The 24,324-nt window shown below is 37.5% G+C and overlaps 1 protein-coding gene across 3 annotated transcripts in view; it reads left to right on the forward strand.

The window, feature by feature from the left end:
• Positions 1–263: 263 nt before the first annotated feature.
• Positions 264–24,324, forward strand: part of LOC138175798 (sarcospan-like) — a 50,774-nt gene continuing 26,713 nt past the window's right edge. The window contains exon 1 of one of the 3 annotated variants that reach the window (XM_069106288.1): positions 264–707. In XM_069106288.1, coding sequence (XP_068962389.1) covers positions 396–707 — 312 coding nt within the window. In that variant the 5' untranslated portion in view covers positions 264–395. Of the gene's footprint in view, positions 708–744; positions 1,355–24,324 lie in introns of those variants that run through there. The other 2 variants (XM_069106289.1, XM_069106290.1) reach the window with 2 other exon arrangements.

Consider the following 24,324-nt stretch of genomic DNA (forward strand, 5'->3'; position numbering starts at 1 on the left):
CTCTCCTCTCCTCTCCTCTCCTCTCCTCTCTTCTCTGCTCTCTCTCTCCTCTCTCTCACACACACCCTCCCACTCCCCTATTGCATGTGAGAAGCAGCACACGCTGTTCCCTGCCCGGGGGCTCCCAGGACCCCCACACTGGCTCCTGCGCGTGTGCCCGCTCGGGTTCCCCTGCAGTCCCACACAGACGCCGCGTCCCCTCTCGTTGGCAGTTCGCTATCCCCCTCGATTCCCCCTCTCCTCTGGGCTCCCTGTGGCATTTGGAGGCTCCCACCGTCCGCTCCAAATGTTTTCCATATTTGTTCAGCCTCCGTGATTCAAATACCGGGAGCGGCTCAGCCTGCGCCCAGCCCAGTGAGTTCCTGGGGGCCCCGCAGCCCACCCACCCACCGGCCATGGGCCAGAACGAGCAACCACCAGCCCCCAACGCTCCCCAAGGCAAACCGAGGCAGGGGCCGTCAGCGCCCGCCGGGGAGCGGGGCACCGCCTCGGGGGCCCCCAGCGACCCGGGGCCGAAGAAAGGCAAAGGGGACCCCAAAGCGTGCCGGGAGGAGGAAGCCCGGACTTGCTGTGGCTGCCGTTTCCCGCTGCTGCTCGCCCTGTTGCAGCTGGCCTTAGGCATCGCTGTGACAACTGTGGGCTTTGTTATGGCAGGCATCAGCTCTTCCTTGCTAGTCAGAGAAACTCCATTTTGGGCTGGGATCATTGTAAGCATAAAGTCTGTTTTCCCTAAGTGCGTTTGCCAAACATGAATGCAAACCTGCATGGTACATTTCAGACTAACTAACCCAAACTTGCATGCCCGCCGCTGCCCCATCCGAGCTATTCTAACTCGCATCCTGCCTTGTGATTAGAATGTGATTGACTTTTTTGTGGGGAAGCTGCCGGGGGTCCAATCTCTCTGGCTGGCTTCCCTGAGTGTCAACAAGATGCCAGAATACAATGTCGGGAAGCTGTGCGTACAGCTGACATCCAGTGGGGCGTATCGATTGATCGCCCTAAATCTTCTCACCAGCTACAGCAAGTTGGTTTTGTTGCTGTCGTCCTTTCCCCCCTCCCTAAGGGTCCAAGGAGTCCGATCACAGAGGCAAAAACAATTCTAATACCATTTAGGAGAGGCGGGTCCAGAGGAGGACTGTACTACTCCGATCTTCCACAGTGGGCGACAATCCAATTTTTAAAAAGCCCCAAACCTGAGATGGAGTTACATCAAGTTAACTTGTTTAAAATATTGTCAGTCCAAGTCAGAGTATGCTGTAGCTCAGAGGAACACAGCCACATTTCACTAAGGGACCAAAGCCTCTTGGATGAATCATGGGTGGAATTACTGACAAGTATATTTGGGACTTCGTATGTATGTTATGCATGTGTATTGAGCTAAATACTACACAGCCATTATTAGAATATTGTCTTGCTTAAATGCACATGCCTGGCATGACTAAGTTGTGTCTTCATTTCTAACTTGGTAGTCCTTTCTAACCACATTTTTCAATCTATTTTTTAAACCAGTAGTTCATATTAAATAGATAAATTAATTTTTATATGTAATACATTTGAAAAGTCCTAATAAACCAAATCAGCTAAATATGACCCATTTAGAGCCCTAATAGTGATCTAATAGGAATAGATTATTGAAGGTGCAGATGATGTAAATCATTACTGTTTTGAAGATGATTTGAATTTATGAACTGTTAGATTTCTTAATTAAACTGGCTACCGCTGATTCAACTTGTGTGCTAATAGTTCCTACAAACGAAGTTTTTAAAGTAAAGTGACTTTTAGAAACTAGACTTTGTACCAATGCGCATGGTAGATCCAATAACTTCATTAATTATTCAAAATACTAAGAAAAAAAGCCTTTGCTATTGGATTTTGGAAGTATTTAAAATAATATACAAGAGACTGCGAATAGAGGTGTAAATTCTACTCTTGGTTCTGTCCCTAAATTTGCAACATTGGGCAAGTCATCTGTCCTCTATGAGCCTCAGTTTCCTTATTTTAAAATGAGGAGATGGCATCAGATGATTTCTAAGGTTCTCTTTAGATCTCTAGTCCTATGATTCTGTGGATGAAGAATATCTAAGGGCATAATTTCCAGCCTCTTGTTTTTTTTCCAGCACTACTTAAAAAAATCTCAGTCCCCAAAAACTGAAAAAGGAATTAGAAGAGATATCTAGTATCAAGTCACACTCTCTAAAGTGTGCATTGTAGCTTTCTAAGATTTAGGCAATTTTCTCAACCAAAATTGTCATCATTTTGAAAAGCACATATTTAGCTATTAATTGCATGAAATTATAATAGATGTGGTAAAATAATTTTTCAACTTTGGTTCTTTCAAAACGTGCATCTCTAGTGATATTCTTTTAGATTAAAATGGCATACTTTCAAAAGAATGTATTTTGAGCAGAATATTGTACTGGTTATACTCAGAAATTGATGATCACTTTGGGGGCAGCTAGGTGAAGCAGTGAATACAAACTCTGGCCCTGGAGTTAGAAGTTCAAATCCAGCCTCAGACATTTGACACTTACTAGCTGTGTGACCTTGGGCAAGTCATTTAACCCAAATTGCCTTGCCTTCCCCCTTAAAAAAAAAAGATCACTTTGAGGGCATTTTGGCAACAAATATAGCCTGACCCTGGGGTATAATGTTAATAGCTACCTCAGTCCAAATATGCTTGTAACAGACCTTGCAGCATTGCTGCCATGGCTTCACCTTTCCTTACACCCATGCAACCACTACTCCTGGCTTTCCAGGAAGGAAGAAGGATGGAAGGTTATTAGTGTATATTTCCTGGGAGTAGAGCTCTGAGAGTGAGTTATTGCTAAATAAATTGTAAGTGGCACCACCTCATCACTGGTCCTGTGGAAGTCATTAGGCTTGCTCCATTCCCGAGATTGGTCTGAATCAGAGAAAACTGTTTTAGTTTAGTCCTCTCTACTACCCCTACTTGATTTTCAGGACAGGCTTTATTTTACTGTTAGCTAAAATGTGAGCAGGAATGTCAAGCAGGTTATATATCGTTTTTCAGTTGTTCGGCTGTGTCTGATTCTTTGTGACCCCATAAACCATAGCATGCCAGGCCCTTCACTGTCCATGGGTTTTTCCTGGCAAAAATACTGGAGTGGTTTGCCATTTCCTTCTCCAGTGGATCATCTTTTGTCAGAACTCTCTATTATGACCTATCTATCTTGGGTAACCCTGCACAGTCTAGCTCATAATTACATAGAGTTATTATGCAAGCCCCTCTATCACAAGAAGGCAGTGATCTGAGTGGGGAGGTTATGTATAGGACTCCCTAAATCTATCCTGGGATGATACAACAATGAATTGGGGAAAGAACCATCCAAATCATCTCTACCATCTTGGGAAAATGACCTGGCCCTGATTTCTAGGGAATATAGGTCTAGACCAGACCAGAGCTAACTAAACTCGAGGGGTTGACAGATCATTCTCAAGAGTTTTAGCTTTTGACCTGTCAGCTTAAGGCACCTCTAAACCCTAGTTTATGATTTCTTATGTCTTACCTTCTGGTTTTCATGTACCCATTTTGGTTTTTGCTGCAAATAGGTTACTATAACTCTAATGATCTCCTTGTATAGATTTTCTACCATGAACCATGTCTGTCCAGGTGTATGATTGTAACCATGTGTGGGAAACTGTCCCCAGTGGTGCAAATCAGCAATTCAGATGTGCCTTTTAGCGTCAGTGAGTGCCTGAGATATGAAGTGACCCACTTGTGCTGACACAGACAGTATGTTTCAGAAACAGGACTTGAGCCTAGGTCTTTCTGACTCTAATACCAACCTTCCCTTCACTATGCCATGCTGCCTCCCACAAACTGTATCATTCAAAAATCTAATTCAGTTGACTTCAGTCTTTGGAGGACTCAGTGTGCAATCATCAATCTGACTACATCAGATCTTTGTAAGGTGAAATTAGAGATATAAACATAGAATGTAGCATGGAGGAGCATTTGTGTAATCATTAAGCTCCTTTGACAGTTACAGTAAATGGCTATTTTTGGATTAATCCATATATACAACTATTCCCCACTCCTAATTTGTAAGATATTATCACAGAAACTATTTGACTTCACAATTTCTAAAATATGCCTTTGAGAGACCAGAACTGGGGGGAGGAACACCACAGAGAATGGCAGCTGTGACAGAGATAGAATAAGAGCTTTTGCATGATCTTCTTTATTCACTATCCATATTATGGGTAAAAACTCGTTCACGTGGATTCTGATTCAGACCATGATGACAATGTAAAAAGGAGATAAGCCCTTTTGAAGATAAACTTGGTACAACCAGAGAATCATAAAAAATCAAGGTTTTCTCAGCATTTCATGCTATTAATAAATTAAGTGGTTGCGTCTAACAGGAGTACACAGTGAAGTTCACTCGCCATTCAAAAGTTTGTTGGATAAAAGCACATCCGGATTGTGCTCTCTTTTATGACAGTGTGACCTGAAGTCAAAAGAAGTGGGAATTCCAAGAATTTTGAAACTGTTCACTTCTTATTCTGAGAGTTCAGTGTTTGAGGATAGATTTAGCATAGGGCCGTTAGTGCTTTAGAAGATTTCTAGAATAACCTATTAGTGTTCTAAAATAGAATGACAGAACTGAAAAATAATTCCAAAGAGATCATCAGTCTTCTTTAGTTATATGTTCTTATCACATCTGTCAGGAATGAATACTTCTAATTAGACATTTTCACCCATACAAATATTTTAAAAGCCCGTTTACCTTTCATAATCACTTAAAATGATGTATTTTCTTTGGTATCTCTACATTAAATCATTTTTAGAGCATACTTGTATTTCTTAGCACCAAGTTAAGAATGGTGGTGGATTTTTAGTGCATGTCAGTCTCTTGCACCAAATGGTGAACTTCTGTGAGAAAAAAGAAATTCCTTAGGCCTAAAGTGAAATACGTTAGGTATTTTTCATCCTCACAAAACCACACCATGTAATAACAACATTATTTCTTCTTTATGCCATTCCTTAAACTTATTATCTAAGTCTCTTAAACTTAGAAGTCCAGTTAAGAGTTATACATTTTTTCTATATAGCAACATATTACATTTCAAGAGGCAGATATAGCCTCCTTTAAAGAAAGTCAGATATGTGAAATCTGAACTTATGGAATCACCAGCCTCCTTATAAAAAGAATCACCATAGATAACTTTAAGTAGCAACCAATCACAATTCATTTAAATTTATGTCAAAAATTAAATATCTATTCAACTATTCAGGTACATTTTTTATTCATCAACAAGTATCTCTATGCAGTCCACATGACCTGGTTAAGGATGGGTCACACAAATTATCTACAGTTTTGAAGAGACTAAGCTATATTTCTTGGTTAAGTGACTTGGTCACTGTCAATCAGAGTGAGAGAAATAGGGAAGGATTGCATGGAAGTTGAGAATTGGTCCTTTGGCAAGTCAATAACCTATTCCAAAGAGTCAAAGATGGGCCCTTAGGTTGTACACATGCACGACTGGGAGAATTGTGGTGCTCTGGTCAGAATTAGGGAAATTTCAAGGAAAGGTAGATTTTGAGGGAGGATAATGAATGCTGTTTTAGACATGCTGAATTTAAGACATCTGTTGGACATCTAGGAAGAGATATGCAGCAGACAGTTGACAATGTGACTCTGAAGTTCAAGATGGAGATTAGGGTTGGATTTAGGAATCACCCAAATAGGAATCATAGTCGAATCCATGGAAGTTGATAAGAGCTCCCCAAGAGTTCTTCCTTAGGTATCTTTCCAAGAAAGTGAATATAAAGAAAGGAGGAAGAAGATCCAAGGCAAATGTCTAGAGAACACCCACACATAGGACGTAGGAGATAAACAATGAACAAAGGATATTGAGGAGTAGTCGGGTTTTTTTTTTTTAAGCAATCGGGGTTAAGTAACTTGCTCAAGGTTACACGGCCAGTTATTTCTGGGTGTGGTGCTGAGTGTCTGAGCCCAGGATTCAATCTCCAGGTCATCCTGACACTGGAGCCGGTGCTCTTACTCACTGTGCTACCTGGCCGCCCCGAGGAATAGTTTTACAGTTAGGAGAACTGGGAGATTGTAGGATCATGGAAGCCAAGTGGGTTCAGGAGGAAAGCATGCACAATAATGTTAAAAACAAGGTCATAGAGGCTAACAACTTTTTTTTGAGACCATCATATTGATCAGTTAAGTTGTTGGTAACCTCTGAAAAAGCTGTTTAAATAAAGAGTCTGAAACAGAACTCAGATTGCAAGAGAATGAGAAGTGGTAAGGACGTTAAGGCAGCAAAGGAAGGTGATATTTTTTCAAGTTTGGCAGTGATGGAGAGGAAAACAATAGCTTAATAGCTTGAGGAGGTAGCAGGGTCAAGTAAGGTTTGTTTTTGTTGTTGTTTTTAGTGATATGGTAAGAAAGACAAAAGGAGAAAACCCGAACTCATGGAGAAGTGTAAAGCTTAGAGAGAAGGGATATCTTGAAGTAAATGGTCAGGGAGGGGATTGAGGATACAGGAAAAGAAGTTGGTGTTGGCAAGAAAGGCTTGCCTTTTTCTGTGACAGGAGCAGTGAAGTAATGGGTGGATGAAGAAAGGTTTTTTGAAGTAAGGCATTGGAGAGAGAGAGAGAGAGCGAGCCTCTATATTCTCAGCAAAGTAGAAAGTAAAGATTTCTGCTGAGAGAACTTGAGACAGAGTAGCCATGAGGGGCTTGAAAAGAGAAGAGAAGGTTTGGAACAATTGCTTTTCAAAAGGTGACAGAGTCTAGGATGAATGCAAATTTTTACTGTGCAGCAGTAAGGGCCCAGTTGAAATTAGACAACATTAATTTTTAGTGGATCCAGCTGACATGATGTTGTAACTTCCTGCAGTAGTACTCAGAAGCATTTGAGTAGGAACAGAGAATCAGTAAGTCATTCATTTATATAATCAATAAAGATCTATTAAGTACCTACTAAGGATTAAGCACTAGGGATGCAAAGATAAAAATAAAATGTTCATGCTCTTGGAGAGCTTTCGGGATAGTATAGGGGAGAGGTGGATCCAGAGTTCAGGACTGGCTACACATGAATGTGATGGGATAAACAGGTAAGGAAATAAGGCACTGAGGAAAGTGTATGGTTAAAATGGTGAACTACAGGGTCAAGATTGGGAAGAGAAGAAAGTGATACAAGAACAGGACTGCTAGATTGATAAGAGTAGAGAAGAATGGAGAGGCTAAAAATTGTAGTGAGAGAAATGAATAGGTTTTTAAAGATTGAGGCACAAGGAGAAATGGAAAAGCAGGTTGATTATCATGGTCAGAGTAGAATTTCTCATTTCAGAATCTTTGAGTTGGCATAGTTCTAAGTGATGGTGAAATATAAGATGTGACTATGCTAGTGGCTGCTGGATGTCACAGGAGTTGAAGAGATTGTTAAATTAGAAAGCTAGCAAGCTGGAAGGTGTTAATGTATATACTGAAAACAAGTCAACAGAACTTGGCAACTAGTTGGAGATGGGTGATGAAAGAATGGGAAAAAGATACCAGGGTTTTGAACTTGGATGACTGAGAGGATTGTGGTGACTAAAACATCAGGAACATTGGATGGAGGGACAATTTGGAGAGGAATATGATAAACTCAATTCCGATTGTGTTGTCTTAAGTGCTGGCTGATGATCCAGGTGGAGCTGTCCAACAAGCAAATGAAAATGGCCAGGGATACTTTAAAGAAAATTATCTTACAATTGGATGAAGTTTTTTGATTGGTAATGAGAATGTATTAGAAGGTATTCAAAGTAGATGACTAGTCCTTAAGTGCATTTAGTAAAGATTTATAGTGAATTATATTGGCAACGAGGTGGCACAGTGGATATAATGTCAACCCTGGAGTGAGAGGACCTGAGTTCAAATCTGCATCAGCTACTAGTTGTATGACCCTGGGCAAGTCATTTAACTTGATTTTTATCTTATAGTAAAGCAGTGTATTATAGAAGATAGAGATACAGATGAGAAGCCAGGAAAATGTGGGTTTAAGTATCTATCTGACACATAAAGGTTGTGTGGTCCTGATCATGTCATTTAACCTTAGTGATTTGGACCACTCCATAAACCTATCACTTGCAGAAAAAGTATTAACTTTCATAAATGGAGAGAATCTTTCTCTGCTAATTAAATCACAGGTCTAGTTCTCTAGCCTTAGTGCAGATATTTGACATTTGAGAGGTTAACTTGAGGAATTGATCTTGAAAATTTTTGAGACTATTATACATAATTTTTATTTTTGTATTAAAAATACTAATACAAAGAATTGAGGGCTAAGAAAAAATAATGCAAAATGCTCTGTAACTTAAGTTTATTAAAAACGTTTTTAAATAGTCCTTTTGGTAGATCTCCATTATTTTGTTAACCAATTGGGCATTTGTTGTAAGTAATTCCCAATAATGTTTGCAGAACATGACTGTGTTATGCTGAGATTTTTGGTTTCGAATGGTAAAGTAGGCAGACCTCCACTGAAATTCTGCTCTGATGCTTCAGTGTGGCGTAGTGGAGAATTTGGGTCCTCAAAGGCTGTGCCAGCGGAACCCAAACTTTGATGGTACCTACTAAGCTACAAAAAATTCAAATGCAAGACTTAGGATGGATTGACATCCAAACGCAAGCACAGCTATGTGCAGAGATGCTCATTACCTAAAAGTAGGCCAACAGCTGGTCAATTTCTTTTAAAAGAACAATGCTTGGCACATAGTAGGCACTTAATAAATGCTTCTTTCCCTCCCTCCCCTGCCCATTTTCAAGGTCACAGCAATGCATAGAAAATCAATTTTACTAAGCTGTGGAGAGTTTGCATTGAGAGCTAGTTGGTAGAAGAAATATTCACATGGATGAAATCATAGATATTTTGCAGTATTGAAAATATAATGTACAGTGTTCTCAAAAGTGACTTCAGGGGGAAAAAACAAGAAGATATTTTGAGTGTATTTTGCTTTCACCTAATTAAGGTCTTTTGAGACTTTTGTGGATTAACAATTGGGGTCAAGTAGGTGCCAACTTTTTCTCCCTCTGCAGTGAAAACAAGAACCTGCATTTCCCATAGTCCAGCAGTACCTGGGACTATCAGGACTGTGCCTGCTTTAAATTTGGTCTGAGAAAAACAATTTTATCGGCAGTGTGGTGGTAGAATGAAAAGAGAGTGGAACTGGAATCAAGAAGACCCAAGTTCAAATCCTGCTGTCAGATGCTTTCTTAGCTGTGTAGTCTCATGCAAGTCACTTAGCATTTCTAAGCCTCCATTTCCTCATCTGTAAAATGAGGGGCCAGACTCAGTGGCATGATTCTAGACTTAAGAGTTTCCTTGCCGCTAGCTTTGACAGGATCCTGGCTCTACATCATATAATTCAGGATTAGCATTAACATTGAAGAGATCTATATGATAAATCAGGGTCAACATGCATGGTTCTATGTTGCTATAGGAAAGAGATGGATTAGTAATTAAATTCTAACTGGTGTCATTTTGCTTTGAAATGAAGTTAAGTTTTAGGTGTGGTGCTTGGAAAGCTGAAGGAGTCTTGGCCATAAGAGTTCATTGTACAATTATACTTCAAAATGTCTCTTTTTTTTGTGGGTTAAGTGACTTACCCAAAGTCACATGGTTAGTAAGTGTGTCAAGTGTCTGAGGCCGGATTTGAACTCAGGTCCTCCTGACTTCAGGGCCAGTGCTCTATTCACTGCGCCACCTAGTCACCCCAAGATGTCTCTTAACTGGTCAATTCTTATTGGGAAATTAAAGCCGGGTTCCCCCACAGACTTAATCATGACAGAAAAAAATATTTTCTCCAAATAAAATTTAATATCAAAAATAAAGATTTGTAGTACAGAAAATATCTGAGTCCATTGCAAAGACACACCCTGTTTCAGCTGGTTGGAGGAAGGTTCAGTTCTCTGGAGAGTAAGATTAAACTTGGCAGCGGTAACTGTCAGATGCCTGAGAAAAGACGTTCAGTGGCTCACATTGGTTAATTTTAAAGTATGATACTTGGTTTTAGGATATATGGGAAAGAGTCCACTTACATGCATGGAAATAACTGATTTTTGCTTCTGTGTGAAAGGTATGAATTTAGAAGCTACATCATTTTTTCCCCTGAGCTCTTTTCTCCATGTTTATTAAAGTATTAGAATCCTTGGTGAATGGCATAAGCAAGCTAAAAGTCCCCTGTTCTCTTAAAATTAAGAAACGGAGCTGGTAAGCTGATACATCAAAGTATTGTTGTTCAGTCATTTTTCTGTTGTGTTCAACTCTTTGTTGACCCCATTTGGGGTTTTCTTGACTGGAGTGGTTTGCTATGTTCTTCTCCAACTCATTTTATTATTATTATTTCATTCTCATTCATGAGAAAATTGAGGTAAACATGATTAAGTGACTTTCCCAGGGTCACACAGCTAGTAGCTGTCTATAGATGAGTCTTCCTATCTCCAAGCCTAACACTCTAACCACTATGAAACCTAACTGCCCCATATCAAAGCATAATGAACTGTTAGTGTTCAGAGTTTGTTTCAGTAATAAAAATATTCTTTATTCCATTTATAATTATAATTTGGACAAATTTATATAATGGTAACAATAGCTGATAATTATAGCTTAAAATTTACAAAGTGCTTTAATATATCATTTCATTTGAACACCACAACTCTAGGTCTAATTACCATCTTTTGCTACGGGTGAGGAAATTGAGGCTATTGGAGGTTAAGAAACTTGTCTAGACTCACATAACTCACAAGTGTGTGAGGTAGGATTCAAATTCAGGTCTATCTGACTCCAAGTTCAGCACTATAATTGCTTTGCATTAATTAGATTTTTTAAAAGATACACAACAATAGTAGCATAGGCTACTATTAGATTAGCAGGTGCATAAAGTCTTTAAGACTTCTATGATGTTATTAAATTATTTATCCAGTATGTTAGCCCATTAATCATATCCAGTTGCAAACTAGAACTATACAAAAGTGGAATGGATAGTCTTGCTTTCCCCTGCACTTTAGGTCTTTACACATAGGTTAGATGATCATAGTTCAGGTACATTGGAGTCTTTGGGGATCTTTTTTAAAGTGTAGTTTATACCAAAGTCCATTGGAGTATGAATTATTTGGTTTTCGCCTTGGCAAGACTACATCTGGAAGGTTATACATAGTTCTGGACAGTGCAGTTTAGAAAGGACAATTGTGAAGCACACAGATGGTGATGAAACCATTGATGTCAGGAGATGTCCATATCCTAAAGGGAGGTGAGTCAGGAAGGAGAGAGTTGTCCCTCACTGGAGGTAATGTGGATGTTGTAGGGGTCATTCTTGTTCTGTTTATTTGGGGAGATGACCTCTGTCATCTCTTCCTCAGAGATTTTGTGGACTGTCCTCCCACCCCACCCCCCATTTTCTAGGCTAAATATTCCCATTTCTTTCAACTGAAACTCATATGACATGAACTCAAGGACCTTTACCACTTTGGTTGCCCTCTCCTGGACACTTTTTGGCTTAACAATGTGTTTAAGTATAATGCCCAGAATTGAACAAAATACTCCAGGTATGGCCTGATTGGGCAGCAAGATGGCACAGGGTGGTCTGGACTCAGGGAGACTCATCTCTGTGAGTTCAAATCTGGCCTCAGACACTTCCTAGCTGTGTGACCCCAAGCAAGTCATTTAACCCTGCTTGCCTCATTTCCTTATCTGTAAAACAAAGTGGAGAAGGAAATGGCAAACCACTTCAGTATCTTTGCCAAGAAAATCCTAAATGGGGTCATAAAGAGTCAATCATAGCTGAAAAAAATACCCAGCAACAGCAAAAGTAGTCTATTACCTCCTTATTCCCGTATCTCTCTTAATGTAGCCAAAGCTTTTTTGTACTGCCATTGCATACTGTTGACTTATTTTGAGTTTGCAGTCCACTAAAATCCCCAGATCTTTTTAGACAAACTACTTTTTACCCATGTCTCCCCTGACTCTGAGGTTCCATCCAGATCTAGACTTAGAATTCTATGATTTCATAGCTATGTAGTTGATTTTTTGGAGTTTATAATCATCTCTATTTGTGTTCTATCATTCACTGTGTTCATTTTCTTGCCCAGATTTGTGTCATTTGAAAATCTAGTAAATGAGACATCCATAGTATTATCTAAGTCATTGATAAAAATATTAAACGGCACATGGCCAAATGGATGTCTAGGACATGTCTGTAGACCTCCTGCTATGTTGACCGCAGACCATTAATGACCAACCATTGTTTTGAATGAGCTTCTTACAGAATCCTCATTAAGCAGTTGAATAATAAACTGGATGAATACAATGCATTGTGGGTCAGTGACCTCTTCACCCACAGCGATTTCTGAAGTTCAGGGGAATCCACTTCTCATGATTTCTTTGTTTACGATCCATGGCCATAGGGCTTTTATTTTTAAGTAATGATTCCAAGTACCAGTTTACTGTTAACTTATTCTAAGCAATGGCTTTGGGTAAAACTCCAGAAAGTTTCACTGAATGTATTTCATTGTAGAAACTGTTTTGCACATATTACATTTTCCCTCTAGTTTATAACGTTCCCCCAGTTACTTCCTTGTACTTCATCTGTAAAATGATTCATCTAAATAGAGAGCTGGCTTCTCCTTTCTCTTTTCATCAATTTCTGAACAAATTTGAAATACTAGAGGATGAGGGTGCAGGAGAGAATTGAGTAAAAAACTGTCTCATTTCCTACCTCCCTGTACTATTTAATCTCAGTTCCCCACTAATATTATGGGGGAAAGCATTCTGCTCTTAAAAGAATTGGGGTGTATATATCAGGACTACTGTAATGTTTCCATGTCAGTTTTAGGAACATATTTATTTAGGTTAGATATTTTCTGAGCTAAACATTGCTAGGGACACAAGAACTGGACATCTGTCTTCCTCCTCGTATAATTAGGCTAAAAAAGGATAATGTATTCTAGGGCCGAGTTTCATGTAGGCTGGCAAAAAGCCACTAAGATGACTAGACTCCAGGCCAGAGGACCAAAGATGATGTATCCTTGTTCACAAATAAACCTGCCCACTTTTTTTGTGGAAGATCCATGGGGACTGTGTCAACCTAGAAATAAGCACTTCCCTGCTTGGTTGTCAATGCAGCAGTATTAAAAGAGATGGAATACAAGACCTCCAGGATTCTTGTTTCAGTCACATCCTACTCAAGTACTGTTTTTAAAGGGTTTGATTCAGCACTCATTGTAATGAACAGTTTAAAGAACTTTAAGATACTTTATTCTAAAAGAAACCTTTCTGTTATGTGAAAGATAATAACAGGTGACAAGGCAAAGAAGAAGAATGACTAATGTGCTAAGTAGACCCTGACTGGTGAGAGGATTTTAGCTGTATTACTAGAAAAAGCACCCCACCCATCATTTTGTGATTGTCAGGTGTATTCCATTCCATTCGGAAGAGAGACCTCATCTCACAGCAAACTCTGCCATTAAAGCTGTGTCAGGCTCTCTTCCAAGGCAGAATAGTATTTCCTTCCTTCTCATTTCAGTTGAGTGGGTACCTTCATTTAGGGAAAGAAAATATCACATCTAGCTAGATCTCACTAGACAAGAGAAGCACCTAACTCAGTGACATGTACACAGTGGGGAATCCATAAATACTTTGATGATGACAAACTGATTTAAATAGATTAAAAAAAAATTCTTCCCACCCCAATCCAAAACCTCGAATCAGAACATTATATTTTTACAGATTAGGCATTCAGATGTATTTTTACACATTCCTCTCATGTTCCTACACAGCCAAGCTCTGAGGTAAAAACAGTTTATGAGTTGATACATACCAAACCTTCTCAAGTTGGTTTGTTCTTTTCATTAGCAAAGTTTCAGGGTTTGGGTGGCTTATAAATTGAAATGTTATTTTGAAAAATTAAGATCTGATTATAGTAATTTTGTTGTTTTATATAGCCCCCACATAAATTGCTCTTATAATGAAATTATGTAAATGGATTGACTCTCATCATTTAATTAAATTCAACAGCCATTTGTTAAGTGTGAAAAAGACAGTTCTGTATTGTGGGTGTGATACTATATTCCAGAGAAGGATTTGGATCTAGATGCCAAGTCAAAAGAAGAGGTGGTATCTGACCTTGTGGAGATCATAGTAAGAGGATATGGGTAGGCATAGGAGTGACAATTTATTTTATTGACCTAGGCAGCTCATTTGGGGAGGAAATTCCATCTACCAGTGCAGGTTGGCACTTTCTTTACAACTTATGGAGAGTTGCCTAGCGCACAGAGAGGTGATGTGAAATCGGTCCAGGGTCACACAACCTGTACATGGCAGAGAAAGGACTTAAACTCAGCTCTTCAGGGTTCCAAGGCCAGCTCTCTATCCACTATACCTTACTGCTAAAAACAACTCAAACCAAGAGAGGTACAGATACACTGTTAAATAAAGTCCGAGTGGAGATAGGGTGGAATGCTTTGTTAAAGAGGTGGCATATGAGTTGAATTTTAAAGTATAGGTAGGAATTCAGCAAAGGGAAGGGGGAAGGGCATTCCCAGAATAGGGAACATGGTGAGTAAAACTCAGAGCATATACAAGGGACTCCAGTTTGACTGGGATTTAGAGCATGTGGAGTGGAGTAATATGAGAGAAGGCTGGAAAGCTAGGGTGGTTCTGGACTTTCTACCAAAGACATCCAAACTGCTCCCCACCCAAGTCCCAATTCACTGTTATTTGCTCCTCCTCCTTCTGTCCCTCTGTCCAATATACAGATGCCATGAAAATCAGTATATCGAGTCCATGTTGTCATGAAAACAAGACCAAGCAGGATAGAAAGCTTCTTCCACTGGCTACCTGGCCCCTTTCCCTGATACTCATCCATGTCAAACCTATAGATCCTATGTCTCTATCCCACACTCTACCCTTCCCTTTCGTTATACCATGTGGAACCGCCATGTTGTCTTGTTTAACTGTCCTTAATACTAGACTTCTCACACTTTTCCATTTTCTTGCAATTAAGGGAAACTAGCTTCCCCCAGAAAACACTGCACTCCAGATCACCCTTCCCATACCCACCCAGAATGTTGCTCTTAGGTTTAGGAGGGGTTTCCCCTACCATGCACATTCAGTAATCAATCCTTCTTTGAGGTTCACTCCATTCAGATTTATTATCCCATTAGATCCCCGGGGCTTTTGCCTGGAGAGAAGAGTCCTGGAGATCATTCATTCATTCTTTCTCCCTTCTCAAGTAGTTCAGTATCTTGCTCATAGTACTCTTGTCTATCCCAAACCCTGCCCTTTTATTTGGAGACTTTAATTTTCATGTGATCCCCTCATACATCTTTGTTTCCTAGTTAATCAATCTCAACTCCCATGATCTGCATTTTCCCTCCACCTCCGCCACATATGGGACCGGTCATGCACTCGATATCAGTTATAAAATGTTCCACTTCCACAGGTTGAAACTATAATCTCCTGCCCTACCTCCACACCACTCTCAAATCTATTTTTCATTCTCTCCACAACCCCATGTTACTTCATCTCTCCCAATTTTCTTAGACCATCACTCCGGCTCAGGCTTCAGTTTCCTCTTAAAATCTTGCTCTAACTAGTGCAACTTCACATTGTCCTCTACTCTCGAATTCCTTGGTCTGTTGTCCTATGGCCACTTATTCTTTCAAAATCTCAGCTCTGGGTCACTTCCACTATCTGTAACCTTATTGTTGAATTCTGATGGAGGAAGTTATGGAATCTTGCTGACTGGATCCACTACTAAATCCATTCTCAACTGGAACCTCATAACCACTTGTATACCCTTTGTGACTATCACACTCTCTAAATCTACAGCATCTGTTCTAAGCCTTTATTCATGCCATCTGTAACATTACTCCCCCTTTCTCACTTCAGAGAACCTAGCCTTAACTGAAACAAAATAAAACAATTAAAGCTACACCTTGAAAGTTTCTTTGTCTTCCTAATTCCATACTTCAAATCACCTCAACATCAGCCCCCTTTCTCTCCTCCTTCTTTCCAGTCTTGAAGACTTGAGAGGTTGTACTCCCTGCCAATGCCGAGCCTTTTTCCTGTGCACTCCAATAGCTCACCTCTTCAATAGCTAATTTTGTAATCACTATCTTCTTGCCCCCACCTAAAATAATTTCAGGAGTATTTTGTAATTCACCTCTCTTTAATTTTCAACTTCTCTGTGCTGCTCCCAAATGCATTCAGATATCTTCCAGTCTTAAAAAAAATCCTTAACTATCATACCCCCAACCATCTTCCTATATCTCCTTCATTTCATATGCAAACTCTTAAGAGGAGCCCTCTATATTCATAGTTTACACATGCTTATTTACTTTTGCAACCATTCAAATCTCTAACTGCCCATTGTACTTCCCATCTGAATGTCCTATAGGTATCTCAGATTTAATATGTCAGAAAACTGAACTTGTTATCTTTCCCCCTGAATACCTCCTCTTATGTTCAGGCCATCATTCTTCCTGTTATCCAGGTTTGTACCTTACCCTTTGCCCTGACCTGTTATAAGTCCATCAGTTCACACTTGACTCTCCATTGTCATGATCCACATCTAATCAGCTTCCAAGTTTTGTTCATTCTCTGTCTTCAAGAGTTCTTGAAAATGTTCCATTTACCCCTCCCATACAATATCCATGCTAGTTCAGATTCCTGTCATCTTTTTCCTGGACTTTCATATCTACCTTCTAAATGGACTGCCTGGATTTCACCTGTATTCCATTCTCAGTGCTTATGCCAAACTGATATTCTGAAAGCATAGGCCTGACTATGTCACTTCCCTTTTTAAGAAGTTTTAGTGAAGCCTTATCACATTAAGCATAATATACAAACTGCTACAGATTGGCATGGAGAGTCCTTCACAATCTGGCTCCAGCTTGCCTTTTCAGGTTAATTACACATTATTTCCCCTCATGCGCTCCATGGTCTGGCTGTCTTGCTATTCCCCTCATACAACATTACATCTTTCGTTTCTGTTCCTTCACAAGGGTTGTCTTTTATGATTAAAATGCTCTCTTTCATTCTCCACATTTTTGAACTTCTACCTTTCTTCAGGGCTCATCTTAAATCCCAACTCCCTTAGGAAACCTTTCTTGATTCACCCAGTTGTTAGTCTCTTTATCCCCCACCTAAAATTTCATGGCTATTTTGTAAATATCATTTATGAATTTGCCTGTGAATATGATGTGTCCCCCTAGTAGAATGCTGGCTCCTTGAAGGCACACTGTCTTTCTTTTTCTTTCTATCCTCAATGCCTGGCACATGCGTTCAGTACATAATGTTTGATCAATTGTGATAGAGTTGGAAAACTAGGGTAGCGATGGATTGTAGGGGTTTGTGAATCTTTCCGCTTGGACAACTATTTTCTCCCTCAATACCCAAAGACCCAGTTAGTTATTCATTGCTCATATTTTTCTATATCCAACATACACACATCACAAAAAAAAATCAGAATGCTTTACCCATGTTGTCCTGAAAGTTGGGGACAGCAGGTTGGATGCATGAATTTTTGTCAATAGTTACACCTATTTTGAAAATCACAAAGCACTCTACAAATGCAAAGATATTAGTATGATTTTATTGTTATTTAATACTGAACTCATAAAAAGCTTAAGAAGTTAATTTTTAAAAATTAGTGATCTGCTAGATATTTTTTAAAAATAAAGTAGAATGATTCTTTACTTCTTTACTCTGTTATATTATAATGTTATGTTTGAACTGACATTAATTAATCTCTTTAATGAAGAAAGGAGTTGGACAGTTTGAAGTTCTCTTCAACTAAGCCTAAGCAATGTAATATACCCTGCAACTATAGTTACCAGCATTTTCTAACACTTACTAGTTTTTCTTCCAAGTTTTTAGGGAAGAAATGCCCACAAGAATGTCATAAATGAACTATAAATTTACAATGCATATGTTAAAATTCTAGCTCATCGTGAATTCATAAAAAAAACACTAGAACAAGATATTCATTACTTTTACATTTTGATGATTTTTTTCAACAGTTATTATATCTAATATTTGTTCTTTCATGGAGATTTATGATTGATTATTGGAAAAATCATAATAATGCTAAGATAAAGTAGTAAATATTCATTACTCCATTTAGGAGATCAGTTAAGTAAGGCCAGAAATTAACTGATTTTCCCAATGTCAGAGAGCATGTAAACCTGAAAACTAGTGTTAAAGCTTTTGAGTTTACTCTTGTTCTACTAGATTAACCTGTCTCAGCATTACAGAGTGTTAGACCAATAAGGCACCTTAGAGATTATCTAGTTCTGTGTTTTCCAAGCTCTTTCCCTTCTCACATCACAGAACTTCACTGAAATTTTAAGCTAGCAACCAAGAAGACTTCTAAAACAGTCTTCCACTTCTCCTTACTCTGTCCCTAAAATTTTCTTTCTTTCCTTCCCAGTATTCAAAGTGGAAGCAGAGGGAGTGTGAGCTACTTGGATAGAGTTGCTACATCAACATCAAGCCAGGAAGAACAGGCAGCACTCTGAAGCTGGGTATAGGGGTTGGGGAATATGGAAGCCTTGGGATATGAAGGGAAGTTTTGTATATACTAGTGAGACACAGTACAGTGTTTGCAAACCACTGAGTTGTTTAATGCTCTCATGTTATAGATGAGGACAGTAAGATACAGAGAGGCAAAATAAATAAATAAACAAACAAACAAATAAATAAATAAATAAACAAAAACTAACTAACTAAATAAATAAAAAGACACAGAGAGGCAAAATAAATAAATAAATAAATAAACAAACAAAAACTAACTAAATAAATAAAAAGACACAGAGAGGCAAAATAAATAAATAAATAAATAAATAAATAAATAAACAAAAACTAACTAACTAACTAAATAAAAAGACACAGAGAGGTAAAATAAATAAATAAATAAATAAATAAACAAAAACTAACTAAATAAATAAAAAGACACAGAGAGGTAAAATAAATAAATAAATAAATAAATAAACAAAAACTAACTAACTAAATAAATAAAAAGACACAGAGAGGTAAAATAAATAAATAAATAAATAAACAAAAACTAACTAAATAAATAAAAAGACACAGAGAGGTAAAATAAATAAATAAATAAATAAATAAACAAAAACTAACTAACTAACTAAATAAAAAGACACAGAGAGGTAAAATAAATAAATAAATAAATAAAACAAAAACTAACTAACTAAATAAATAAAAAGACACAGAGAGGTAAAATAAATAAATAAAATGCCTAGGGTCATGCAACTAATATTTCAAGACCTGCTATTCAAACCCAGGTCTTCTAACTATAAGTTAGGTGTTCTTTCTACTATATAACCCTCTCTTGAGACACATTATCTTACTTAAATATTCAATGAAAACTAATCTAGTTTTCACATTTAAGAGGTGCCTTATTTCTTGGGTTGACTCACCCAATCTTGAAGACTTGGATAGTGAGTGTGACAATGAATACGAGGCACTATGCAAAGAGAATAGAAGTATCTTAGTGGAAATGAGCTTTCTTTTTGAATAGGATCAGGGTAGTGGCTAATTATGCCACCTGATGGTTAAATTCATATATAACACCATATGTAATAGTCATAAAATTCTATTCTTAAAAATACTTCTATAGATTGCACTGCAGAATTTATAGCAATTTCTCTAAAATAGTAAACCAGGATTGGTAGGGGTATCATTGCAGGTATATAAAATTAGATTATACTAAAATCCCAAATTGATACTATAATCAAAGAGATTGTGTCTAAATCACCCCCATGAGGATACACAGGTTAACAGCGGGATTTTTTGTGTTAAAGACTTTCATAAATAAATTAATGAAACATTCAGTTATGGGATGTCAGTTTACAATGATCTTTTGCTTCTCTGAATAATTTTCAGTGTGTTTTTTTTCTTATTACTTAGGAAACTCTTTATTGTCACAACTCTTATGGATGTTACTTTATTTCCTATTGCTTTTCTAGTAAACTCTGAAAGAAACATCATGGAAAGCAATAGCAAGATATAAGGTTTGGGGTACTCAAATGTCCCTCATGATGTTGTCAGTTTGATTCCTAAATTTCAATTTATTTCTCTCCCTGTCATTGGGATAGCATTTCTAAATGTCTTTAAAAAAGTAACTTGTAAAGATGCAAGTGGATCTCTCCAAAGCACAATGTGTTCTGAGAAGCAGTACAATCACTTAACTGGCACTTTTCATTGCCATTTATTTCTGTGCTTTTGCAACAGGTTTGGCTAAGTTACCCAGCATTGCAAATTATAAAGCCACATGGAAAGTGACTTGTCAGCTAGTTAGTGATTTCCACCCACGATAAAAATCTAGCAATTTGAGTCACAAAAAGTGAGTTCTAACTACACCAAACACCTAGACCAGCATAGAAGGATGGTAGTAGAAAGTGGTAAGAAAAGTGTTTTGTAAACATTAAAGCACTATAAATGTGTTATTATTTGTTATATGTTATGTGTTATTATTATATACTACATAGAACAATGTAATGCAATAATATAATATGATAAATATAAATAGTAACACATTAATAGCACATATAATATGAGTCATGTAAGAATACATAATTAGAGTTGGAAGGAATTGTAGATGCCATCTAGTCTAACCTGTACCTGAATAATAATAGTCCCCTCTGAAGTATCCAGTCTGTGTTTAAAGATCAATAGTGAATAAAAGTTCTCTTATAAACAAGGAATCCCATTCCATTATTGGGTATCTCTAGTTGTTAAAAACTTTTCCCTTATACCAAACTTAAATCTGTCTCTTTGAAACTTTCCCTTCATTCCGACCTCTGGGGTCAAGCAAAATAACAACAATGATGATGGTGATGATAAATAATCTTACATTTATGTTTTAGTTTAAGGTATTTTGATAAAATTATGGTAAACTATTTTTAGTGCATTCATCTGTATATTAGCACTATTTTATAGTTAAGGAAATGGAAAACAGCTACTAATATACAAGCCTAAGCTTTCCTGACTCCAACTTAAGTACTCTTTCAATTATACCAGACTCTATGTTTGATTGCTTCTGGATCTTTTTTTTTAAAGCAATTGGGGTTAAGTAACTTGCTCAAGGTTACACGGCCAGTTATTTTGTGTGGGTGCCAAGTATCTGAGGCCAGAACCGATCCCGGGTCTCCTGACACTGTGCTGGCACTCTTACTGTGCCACCTGGCCACCCCTTGCTTCTGGATCTTGCTTAATTTATTACACTGATAACTTGTGGGTTATCTTTGTGGGTTTTTTAAAAAAATGGTAGGAAAGAATTATGTTTGTTACTTTATTATATATTTCACTATTATTCTCATTATTTCCTCTGAGATACCTGACATATTCTTCCAAATATATTTTGTAGTTATTTTGTCTAGTTCCATAAAGAAACTCCTTGATAATTAGATAAATTTGAAATTAATTTATGTAGTAGTACGATTTTTATAATATTGGTACATCCCATTCACGGACAATGAATATTGTTCCAATTATTTATCTTCATTTCTTTTAAAAATGTTTTATTGATACTCTTGCCTTCCTTCTTTCTTTCCCTCCTTCCTTCTTTTTCTTTCTTTCTTTTCTTTTCTTTCTTTCTTTCTTAAAATAGTTACCATTTTCCAATGATTTCCTCCTCTCTACCCCAGGAAGCCTTTCCTTATAACAAATAAATATAATTAAACAAAATAAATAAGCAAATTGGTGATTTATGGAAATGTATACCTCATTCTTCACCTATTGTTCACCATCTCTTTGTTGATAGGCAGGAGACATTCTTCACCATCAATTCTTCTGTAGTCCTTATTAGTAAATGCATTGATCAGAGTTGTGAAGCCTTGCAATATCTTCATGTATTCTGTAGTTTTTAAAAATATGACTTGTCTTCCTATCTTTTTCCTGATGGGTTTCCTTAGTAATAAACATAAAGGCTTATAATTTTTTTTGTTTTATTTTATGACTTGCTTTTTTAGTGAAGTTATTAATTGTTCTAATTTTTTTTTTATCAGATCTCCAGGATTCCTTAAGCAAGCAATGAGGTCTTTCTCACTGTCAGGCAAACTCTCTATCCACTGTACCATGCTGCCCCCTCTCCAAATCTCCACTGTCTTAAAAATCATTCATAATAGCTTAACAACAGCACTTGCCATTTCTTTCAAGAGTCTGAGAGGTAATGTTTCTGGGCCTGCTGACTTGAACCCATCAAAAGCAGCCAGATGCTATCTTATGATCTTCTAATTGGGATAATGGATAAATCATAGAGTTTTAACCCTCTATTAACCATTTATGCTGTTATTAGCCCAAATTGAAGCAAAATGAAAGTTGAATAGTTTTCCTTTCTTTCCATTATTCATTATTATCATCTCAACCATGCCAACTAATATTCCTTTTGGTTCTTTGATCTTTCTCTTTCCTCCAATATAGTTTTAAAATATTGTTTATCTTGTCCTTAGCCAGACTTAGATCATCCTCATTTTTATACCCCTAATATTGTGCCACACATATATTTACTGTTTCTAGAGTCAGAGGATCTGGGTTAAAATTCTTATTCAAATCACCTAACTTCTCTTGTCCTTAGTTTCCTAGTCTTCAAAATGGGAACATTTATATAAATACCATATACCTTACAGGGTTATTGAGAAGATCAAATGAAAAACTGTATATGAAGTACTGTAAAGTGAAATTTCTTTTTTTTTAAAGCAATTGGGGTTAAGTAACTTGCTCAAGGTTACTCAGCCAGTTATTTCTGGGTGTGGTGCTGAGTATCTGAGCCTGGATTTGATCCCCAGGTCATCCCAACACTGGAGCCAGTGCTCTTACTTGCTGAGCCACTTGGCTGCCCCTAAAGTGAAATTTCTTTATCTCACATACGAGTATAACCTATTGTTACTTCAATATCTCAAGAGATCTGTGATTTCAAATTTGTGGATACTCCCCCCACTAAAACAGATCACAGCTTCTCCTGGGTTTAGTAGATTGTCTTCAGGAGTTGCTCTGGTGGAGAGATAATCAACTAGTGACTCATCTTTTGGTGATGAAAATCAATTTTTTTTGCTTTTTTTTTTTTGGAAGGCAATTAGGGTTAAGTGACTTGCCGAAAGTCACATGGCTAGTAATTGTGTCAAGTGTCTGAGGCCAGATTTGAACTCAGGTCCTCCTGACTCCAGGGCTAGTGCTCTATTCACTGCACCACCTAGCCACCCCAATCAAAATCAATTTTTACCTTTATTTGGTATCTATTGTACATCAGGGATAACCAAGAATATTTGACCAAGTTGAAACTCAGCACCTTGAAAACCTCTTTGATGTAATATTTAAGTAAAGAACATTAATAACAGTTATTCTGATGTATATGTGTGGGGGTAGGGTTTTACTAGAAAACCAGCTAAGATTTTGAATAAAAATCCAGAAAGCCAATTAGAAAATGTTTTTTTAAACACATTTCTAATTAGCATATTTCAAGGCTGAAGGGCATTAATGTATAGAGAAATAAATTTATCTTATTTTCTTGACATCAATTCTTCCATAAACAACTTGTCAAAAAAAAACCCTTTTAAAATTTTACTCCTTGATTCAATTGATTTCAGTGCCTACTATGTGCTACTAGGAGGGGGAACATGTAGACTCAAGACCACATGTGACCTTCTAGGTCCTTGGGTGTAGCCTTCTGAATGAGTCCAAGTTTTACAGAACAAATCTTTTTATTTTTTTACAGAACACTTTTTTAGATAATTTTTTTTCAGAAAAAAACATTTTTATAGAACTTTTTTTACAGAACAAATATTTTTATTAAGGGAATTTGTTCTGTGAAATTTGTATTAAGTCAAAGAGCTGCACTTGAGAACCTGGAAGGCCATATGTGGCCTTCAGGCCACAGGGTCTGCACCCCTACACATTGTGCTGAGTATACAAGGATAAAAGCAACTGGTCCTTACCTTCAGAAAGCTTACATTGAGGTGGGGAACAGAAAATAATATAGTGTATTTGCTGGTAAGTAAATTCAAAGGAATTTTTGGAAGGAGATTGCATTGAATAAAAGGATTGGAGAAAGCTTTGCAGAAGAAAAGTGATATATGATCCAAACCTTTAAGGAATATAAGAGATTCTGAAAAAATCAAGATGATGGGGAAGAGCTTTCAGAGAAGGAGGTGGATTTCTGATCCTTGGGACTAAAATCTGTGGAAACACAAAGTACGTGAGGGGTAGCAATACTAAAGCAAACCTGGAAAGACTAGATAGAATCATATTGTGGAAAGTCTCAAATGAAATGCTGAAAACTTTATATTTTACATTAACA

The sequence above is a fragment of the Petaurus breviceps genome, unplaced genomic scaffold, assembly GCF_028583685.1.
Source record: "Petaurus breviceps papuanus isolate PSGF00001 unplaced genomic scaffold, PetGlider_PUasm1.0 79, whole genome shotgun sequence".
Lineage (NCBI taxonomy): Eukaryota > Metazoa > Chordata > Mammalia > Diprotodontia > Petauridae > Petaurus > Petaurus breviceps.